General features: G+C 39.7%; 1 protein-coding gene across 1 annotated transcript in view; it reads left to right on the top strand.

Moving 5' to 3' along the window:
* The window catches only part of LOC107091046 (abl interactor 2-like), a 10,378-nt gene extending 6,716 nt beyond the window's left edge, over positions 1 to 3,662 (top strand). The window contains exons 3-5 of the mRNA XM_015384758.1: positions 320 to 499; positions 596 to 666; positions 3,004 to 3,662. Of these exons, the coding sequence (XP_015240244.1) occupies positions 320 to 499; positions 596 to 666; positions 3,004 to 3,355 (603 nt within the window). The 3' untranslated portion in view covers positions 3,356 to 3,662. The remainder of the gene's footprint in view (positions 1 to 319; positions 500 to 595; positions 667 to 3,003) is intronic.
* The last annotated feature ends 5,796 nt before the right edge of the window (positions 3,663 to 9,458 follow it).

Genomic DNA, 9,458 nt, shown 5'->3' with positions numbered 1-9,458 from the left:
ATATTCTTTGAATTTGCCACTGACCCGATGGGGAAAAAATGAAAGAGGAGAAATATTAGAAATAAAATTCACAATTCACCTTTTTTTTATTCTTTATCACTATTCTAAGTGATTTTTCAAACAATAAATAACAATAAATGAATAAATAGTAACATGCCATGCATAGGATCTTTATCACATCTGTGCATTGAAACCAAACTACCAGTTGATAAATAAATAAATTGTAAATCTTCATTTTGTCGCAGCAGAAGGACATCTCCCCTCCTCTAATAAAAGCGCTTCAAGTGATGGTCGTTTTATTGTCTGTGTTCTGATTCAGGCTGCAGCGATCCACTTGGAGAAGGTGGCCCGACGGGAGATCGGCACCTTCACCACGCCCAAAGACAAGACCCGATCAAAGCCCCTGGCCCCGCCCCCTTCAGGCAAGGAACCGGAGGCCGGTTACATGAGAGTTCCGATATCATACACCATCTTAGACTCTGTGGGCCACTATTTCCAGGTAAAGTATGCTTACGTTTAATGTATGCATTCCCCCTTTCTTAGCTTTATTACTTTCAGTCATCCAATAAACTCACCGCCTCCCCCCACTGTAAAGGTCAAAGGGCAGCCGTCCAGCAAGAATCCAGAGACCACAGAGAACACAGAGAAAACTGAAGAACGCTCAGCGTATGTAGATCTAAATGTGTCTTATTTGTATTGTAAGTTTTTAAAGTTTCCTCTAATTTATTCCTCCAGAGTACAAAGATTCCTTACAGCCTTCATAATCCTTAATTTTTGTTATTTTATGACTTTGAGAAAACAAACTGTGATTGTTTAATTTGGATTTCATATGATAGAAAAACAAGAAGTTTGAATATTGTGAATCAGTGTGAATACTCAGTTTTAAAATCTTCACAAAGGTTCTTAATTGGATCTAGGTCCTGGCTTTGACTAGGCCATACTAACTGAACGTGCTTTGATCTAAAACCGTTCCGCTGTGGCTTAGGTTTTATCTTTAAGGTCGCAGTCCTGCCAGGAGGGAAACCACCCCCCTAGGTCTGCAGCCTTTAAAAATGTTTTTTTACCTGATCTTCTCTGGATGAAGGGTTTGCTCCTCATTAAGGCCCCGTCCACACGAAGTCAAACCCTGGCCTAAACGCACAAATTTTTCACCAAACCAGCCTCTCATAAGAAGCCGGCGTTTCGGGGGTCTGTAAACGATCTTTTTCTTATTCAGCCTTCAGAGTGGGAAGATTTTGAAACGCCGTTTTCGCGTTTCCATCTTTAAGCTCTAACCGCATTTTTTTTTCTTAACACGCATGCGTCATATCGTCGCCTCTAAACACGCATGCGCGACACAGTATCACAACAACAATGGCGCCGTACTGTGTTGAATGGTTGCTGCTCATGCTACTCACCCTGCTGTCGGGCTTACAACAGAATCTTCTTCTTCTGGAATATCTCCAGGAAGAACAGAGCAATATCGACCACATAGTTCAGCACCTGAATTTGGCTGAACCACGAAAATGGACCCGCAGGGCCGTTTTCTGGTTTTCCGGTTTGGTTGTTGTATAAATATTAGTGCGCATGCCCAACATTTCGTCGCCTATTTTTGCTTTGGCACCACAGCGCCACTTACAGGCCTGGCATACATTTTGCAGCGTTTTCATGCATTCGTGTGGTCGATCACATTTATTTTACGTCTCCGTCTTTAAGACAAACGTTCTGGAAAATATTAGCGTTTCGTGTTCGTTTTGACTTCGTGTGGACGGGGCCTAACTCTAACAAGCTTCACTGTCCATAGTAAGGAGTCACATTCTCTCAGCTGACTGAAAAAGAAATCTGTCATTAATACCATTTTGTCTTAAAGGGAACAGGACATTATTTTCTAGAGACACAAACTTGCATCTGTTTGATCTAAATATATTGTGTTGATTGAGCAATGCTGTTTTATCTGCTTATAAAGATAATAATGGTAAGTGGCCTGTACTTTTATAGCCCCTTCTCAAGTCAGAGGACTTGATCAAAGTGCTTTACACTAAATTCAGTCATTCAAGCACAGACTGATGGTGCCAAGCTCCATTGTAGCCACAGCTGCCCTGGGGCTCGCTGACAGATGCGAGGCTTCTGTGCACTGGTGCCACCGGGCCCTCTGACCAACATCAGTAGGCAATGCAGGTTAAGTGTCTTACCCACAATGACACTGAAAGCGAAGCCGAGGCTTGAATTGACGACCCCTTCATCCGATGCCATGTGTCTCCCCTATAAATATTATATATAGATATATATAGAAATGAAAAATTTTATATTAGCAAGTTCAATTTCTTTTGATAAAAAAAAAATGATTAAATCAATTAAAGGTTCCTGATAGCAGGTATCCTTAAAAAAATAAAAAGAATTCAATGAAATTCTGTTTATTCATATCGCGCCAATTCACAACACATGTCATCTCAAGGCATCTCTATGTAAGGAAAACCAGTTGATTGCATTGACTCATTTACTCAAAGGCAATGCATGCTTGTAGCAACAGTGGGGAGGAAAAACTCCCTTTTAACAGGAAGAAACCTCCAGCAGAACCAGGCTCAGTGTGAGCGGCCATCTGCTGAGGCCGACTGGGGTTCAAGGAGACAGAAGCAGACATAGAAAAAGCAGCTGTAGAAGGCGGCCCCGTCCAGGAAACACACAGCCAGGTAGACGAGCTCTGAGCCAGCTCCCATGTCAGAGGATGAAGAGAGCACATCCAGCCAGTCAGTCAGAGAAACAGGTCTACACTGGAAAATAGGCCATGCTCAAAATACACCTTTACATTATAAAATGTTGATTAAATGTCCTATCAATAATCAAAAATTCTTTTAAAATGTGATTTAAAAATGTATTTATTCAAATTAATCATAATAACTAGATATATAGTGAAGTGATTAGATGTATATTCTGTTGGATAGTTTTTTTTAAGGCCTGTTTGAGGTTTGTTTGTTTGTTTTATTCAGAGTTTCTGGTTCCTCTCTTTTTGTCTGGCATCAACAGGTCGAGCCACGGCATCGCCGTTCCTCTGCCCTCTGTTCCCACTAAGCCCACCGAGAGCAGCCTGCCTCCCCCTCCTCCCCCTGCCTCTGCTACCAACCTGCCTCCCCCTCCTCCCTCTACGGACGCTGGCCTCCCTCCTCCATCCTCCTTTCCCTCCCCAACAAATCTCCCCCCACCTCCTCCTCCACCAACCGCCACCCTGTCGGACAACAGCTTCCTGCCACCTCCTCCACCTCCTGCTGCCAGCAATACCAGTCTACCTCTTCCCCCTCCTCCTCCTCCTCCTCCTCCAGCAGCCGGCGGTGTGCCACCACCACCACCACCTCCCCCTCCCCCACCGCCTCTCCCCTAGAAGGTAGATTGCGGTCGGTCATGGGAGCTACTTGTAATTAGAAGATCTAAAGTGTTTAAACCCTGGAAATTTCTTCTGTGATGAATGATAAATCATGAGCCTAAAATGACATCTTTCTAGGGAAGAAAATCCCGCTTTCAGCTCTCTTTAACAGAAGAGCAGCTGCGGAGATTCTCCCGACGAGTCCAGACAACAACTCCACCACATTCCTTAAAAACAAGCTGAAACAGGGCTTTCTGTGTTTCTGTCATCACCGTTTTCATCACGCTGTATGTTTTTTCCCTTTGCTATCACATCCATACCTCATCATAATGACCATTACCTTAAACTGCTGTGGTCTGTGGCCGAACCCATGCAGCGGTCACTTCTCTGTTTGGTGAAAGTGATTATAAGTGTGTAACACTTTACAGTGTGCTCTGTGTCTTTAAGCAAGTCGCGGTTGAAATCTCTGTAATTAAGTGCATTTACTGTATCTGACAGCATCTGTTACACTCTACTGTACAAATAAAGATTTTGGCGTCAATAAATATAAAGCTGATTTTTTTAAATAAGGCTTGTTTGAGGTTGGCACAACATTGTAACAAATACACCCTCTGAGAGGACATCAGAAGGTGTCTTTATTAAACAATAATTCGAGTGGATCCATAATAAAAATAATAAATAAAATAATAATAAAACCCAAGACATTAAATTTTATTACATTCAATTTAGCTTTTGGAACATTTTCTGTAGAATATCTTAATAGTCTTGAGATTTGTACCCTACAGAGATTCAGAACCCTGTTCCAGACGAGCCTCCTCCATGTTTCACAGTAGGCACAGTTGTCTTTTCTTGATATGCTTTATTTTACCATCATAGAGTGGATGTTCCTTCGCAAAATGTTCCATGTCTCATCTGTCCAGAGTGTCATGATTTTATCAAGAGCTCGAGACCCACATGCAGAGAAACCAATTCAGAGAGACCAGGGGAAAGGTTTAACAGGAGGACATAATGCAGAATCTAGTGTTGTTCTGAACATGGCTTAACCGGAAGTGGAAAGTGAGGGGAAGACACTGCAGTTAGTTCAGGCTCAGTGGGAAATTTGATTCTCGAACTTGAAGAGAAGAATTAGGTTGCTGACTCACATTTCCAGGAAAGTGGTTGACTCTTTGACTCCAGTCTGTTTGTGGTAGTTCCAGTGTTTGTCTCATTCGGTGGAGGGTGGACAGGGTTTACCCAGAATGCTATTGTTTGTAGGTGAACGGAGAAAACTGACTGCCACTTGGATTTCCTTCGGTACTTGAACGGGTTGGTGTGGAGATTAATCCCTTGCTCAGTGTGAAGCTCAAACGATCCCTTGGAGGAAAGTAGATCGAAACCTCCAGTTTGAATCCCCAGCTCAGTTTGAAGCTCAGATGATCCTTCCAGGGAGAGAAGGTCCAAAAACATCCAGTTTGCAGGATGACTTCCTGCCGAGAGGCAAAGACAAAATAACTTGGTTAGGACTCCGGTTGACAAAATTCAGTTTGACTCAGTAAAAACTCAGCTTGGCTAGAGTACCCAAAACTGGCAAACACTCTGGCGTCGAGGTAGTGGCAGTCAGCAGCTTAAGAGAACTCCGTTAACGAGGTAACCCTCCGCAGGTGTGTAAGGAGGCGGATCAGAACCAGGCGCCTCCTAGTGGAGGAAGGGAGACAAACACAAAAACACAAACCACACTGACAGGAATCCTGACACAGAGGAAATCCTCTAAGAATCTTTGTTACTTGTAGACATGTGATTTGGTAAATTCCAGTCTGGCTTTTTTATGATTTGTCTCAAACAATGGTTTCCTCGTTGGTCGTCTCTCATTAAATCCACTTTGGCTCAAACATTGATGGATGGTGCGATCTCACACTTATCTTAAAAGAGCTTGAAGTTCACCTTTAATCTCTTTAGAAGTTAGTTTGGTCTCTTTTGTTGCATTCCTATTATCCGTCTCTTTTGTCTGTCATTCATTTTCCTTCTACAGCCACAAAGTTGGTTACAGTCCCATTGATCTGTAATTTCTGAATAATATGTGCAGCTGTATTGAAAGGAACATCAATCTACTTTGAGATGGTTACCTCTAACATTCCAGTCAATCATTTCCATTCTAATCTGAGATTTTCTTGAGTCCATGTTGAGTGTGGTACATACCATGTCACCAAAAAGCACAGTGCCAACCTATAGTCCTTTCTATATTGTAGACAGGGGCCGATTTACCATAAGGTAAAACCAGGCAGTTGCCTAGGTCCCTTTGTTTCTGGGCTCCCCCTTAAAACTACTTTTACATGTATGGTTAATGCAGTTATTATATTTGTGCTCATTAATAATGTTTTTAATAAAAAATCCTTTCGCTTAAATGTCAGAATTCTTTCTAATGGGAAGAATGATCCACATTGGATCAGATTATTTGCGCAGCAACTAATGCACCTTATGTTCAGAAAGGTCCAAACAGACAGCAGCAAACCATTTGAAAACAAACGATGCAAAGAGCAGTGTTGCCAACTTAGCGCTTTTGTCGCTATATTTAGCGACTTTTCAGACCCCTCTAGCACTTTTATTTCAAAAAAGCGGCTAGCGCCAAATCTAGAGACTTTTTTCTGCTCATGTAGACTTTGGAGAAGTAGATTGGTAACCCCGCCTCCTGCTCTCCTCTATCTTGTCTGCTGTCATGATTCATGCAGCTATTATTTCATCCAAATGAAAAATGGAGAACAGATAAGCAGATTATAGTTTATCTACAGTGAAAAGAAGGATGAAGGAAGGAGCAACGATCTAAGTAGTGATTGGAAAAATCTCTCATTCCTTGAATGCATGAAATGTCGGCTGAGCACATTGTCAATATGAAAAGAAAAGGGAAAAAAGAAAACAGTGGAAAACAAGAAGAAAATGGGTAAGAAGAGAGGGACAAAAGGTGGAGCACATAATGTATGTTTCTTCTATAAAAAAATCTGTATCTGTAAAATGGTTCTGTTTTATGCGTTGTCTTCTCAATTCAGAGGGCCCCACGCCTGCCTTTGCCTGGGGCCCCTAATTTCCTAATTCCGGCCCTGATTGTGGAAACCTGTGATGCCAAGTAGTGGAGACACCCCACACCATGATTTGCCATGTCCCTTTGGTCACATTATTTTCTGTCTTTTCTAGATGGACCATCTATAATGGTCCAAGCCGGATTCATGAGTTTATTTTTTTGTAATCATTTTGTAAAGCATGGTTGAATTACTTTGGTCAGATTCTAAAATTTTCTTTAACAATCATGGGTTTTATTTTCATCAAAAATGGGGAACCAAAAGTTTTGCCCATGTGTGTTTCTGTTTTACTTCCGGTTGTGGTCTACATTTATCTATCAAATGAAACTCTAATAAAAATAATAATGCAGTCTGTGGTTTTGAGCCAACAAGCAAATCTATATCAATCTAAAACAAAGAGGAAGTTTTCAGCAAAAAAATTTTTTTTCTCTTTCTATTTTTTTTTTATTGATATTTTTTATTTATATGTGCTTTTGTGATTATGTGCTGTTTTCTGTATTTACAGTGAGTGAAAATAACAATTAATTTAATACCTCTAGTAACATTGGTTACATGTTATAGACATCAATATCTGTGCGTTACTAGTTGGATTTATAAAGATGCTGACTTGCATTTAGAAAACAAGCAAAAAAATCTGCTTTTTGATCCAAACTGTTAATGGCTTTAATCCCTCATTTTCATTTTAAACAAGTTTTATTTTAAGCTTAATCTAAAATCCAGGCATCCCCAAATGAAATAATGAAATCATAAGATAAACACTTAAGGACTTTACTGCACTTTATTATATATTGATTAGAATGAGGCAGAAAAGTCTGATGTGGCTCTAAAAAAAGATCTATTTGCTCTAATGACTTCAGTATAACTATGTGATGTGAAAAAGAGAAACAGAAGCACCTCTGAACTTTCCAGGGGTAAATTTGTTGCACATGTTTCAATGAAATCCTGTTGTTCTCAAGGTTTTCCAACATTAGTGACAAACATTTTCTTTTCTTTTTATTAATATTTACATAAGTGTCTTCCTGGGGTTCAGGAAGTATTTCCTCAGCAATGATTAAACTCTTCCTCATTTTAGGATTCCAGTTTAAGGATGACTCTCCTATCATTTCATCACCACCATCATCAGCATTAGAACCGTCTCACCCGAACCGTCGCACTGCTGTGACCAACCACCATCTTAAGATTTTACTTCATTTTCTCAATCTATTTTGCTCATGTTACGTGTTTTCTTCTTTTAAAATACTGCATTTGCGATGCATTATTTTTGCTCATATGTGTAAATTCTGAAAAAAATATATAAGAATTTTCAGAAGACCAAAATGCTAGAAGATGTAAAAGAAAAATGTGCCTGATCTATTTCAAGTTTAGGTTGGCCAGCTGTTTTTTTTTTTAGCAGTTTTTTTTTAACTAAAGTGATTTTACTTTTCTCTAAGCCATTTAATATCACACTAACCTTTAAAATTGGGTGCATACAGAGTATTAGCATTGCTTTACATGACCATGAGTTTTATGTGCATTTAGGCTGAATTTAATACCCAGTAGTTTTTCTTCCTCCTTCTCCATATCTCTTTTTGCAGTAAATTTAAGGGGCTTTTAAAAACAATAAGATACTGAACTCGTTTAAGAAGCTGCTACTGAATGCCAAACATATGATATGTGATTGAATATTTCCACATAGGTAAACAAACACTTTTTTTTATATCCAGTACCTATAAAAGTAATCCCATTACTTATAGAAACATCAGCATATTGTAACAAGATTCCACGTAAAAGGCAAATGATGAGTTTGGCATTATTGGGGAGAGGAAGCATCATTCTTTACGTTTGTGACATTTTTTACAAATGCAATTTCACACCGCATAATATGCATTTGGAATTATCTCCCTTTACTCTATTAATCCAAAATAAAACCTAGTAAAAACAGTTCCATACATCAATCTTTTAATTACTCTGCATAAAACTGGTCTAAGAATTAGTAAAGCTTTCCTGAAACAAATTTATTTACCTTTCATTTGATGCAAGGGAAAATCCACTTAAATTGACCTACTTATATTTCGGTTCTGCTGTGAATTTATCAGTCTGCTGGTGTTTCATTTATTCTCAGTTTAAAATAATAAAACATCAGTAATAAATGCTAAGAGGTTCACTATAACTCTGGAAGAGTCGATGGATCCAAGGCTCAGATTAAAACAATGATTAGCAGAAGCTGGTGGAGGACCCAAAAATGTTACGATTCTCCCCTTTTGGGACTCTGAGTTTTTAGTTTTAGTTATAATGTTTTGTTCTTTGGTTCATTTTTCCATTATATTCAAGCAGTCTTTAATTACTCCCTGTTGCCCCCTTATGCTTGTTTCCTTTCCCCTTGGCTTCCTTCTAGTTAGTTCCACTCACACCTGCTCCATATTCAGATCATTGGTCCATCCTTTGTTCTGTTCCCCATATATACACCACCTCTGCAGTCACTCAGTGCTGCTTCCTTGTTATTGTTTAGGCTGTTTCCTCATCTCTGGCTCCCCACATGAGTTTTCCACTGAAGCTTTCTGGTTTTTTGGTTCATTGTATTTCTGGCTCAGTTACCTTATCAAATCTTTTAGACTCACCTCTGCCCCCTGATCTCTGCATTCGGGTCCTCAGAATCCTCCACCCAACCGTGACAAAAAATCTCACTCAAGTACGAGTGTCAACAGTGGGTGATGAGGTTGCTTGACCCAGATGTAGAGACGAGTGAATCTGAGATGAGTTCTGGCAGATTTAATTGAAGAACACAGGAAACAGGTAGCAATTCAGAAATCCAACTAAAATGTTAAACAAACCAAAAACCATGGAGACATCAGGGATAAACGAGCCTGACGAGACTGCTGTACTTGTATTTAAGTAGTATTTAAGGAGAATGTTTAAGGAGAACAGAACAAAGGATGGACTAATAAGCTAAATAAGGAGCATTTGTGGGTGAAACTGGAAAGAAGGGATCCAAGGGGAGAGAAAACAAGCACAAGGGGGCAACAAAGAGTAACTAAAGAATGCTTGAATATGAGGGAAATAAAACAAAGAACAAAACAGAATAACTGATAACA

The sequence above is a fragment of the Cyprinodon variegatus genome, unplaced genomic scaffold, assembly GCF_000732505.1.
Source record: "Cyprinodon variegatus isolate N-32 unplaced genomic scaffold, C_variegatus-1.0 Scaffold322, whole genome shotgun sequence".
In the NCBI taxonomy this organism is placed as follows: Eukaryota; Metazoa; Chordata; class Actinopteri; order Cyprinodontiformes; family Cyprinodontidae; genus Cyprinodon; species Cyprinodon variegatus.
Note: the sequence above shows the minus strand (reverse complement) of the source record. Positions and strands in the feature narration are given on the sequence as shown.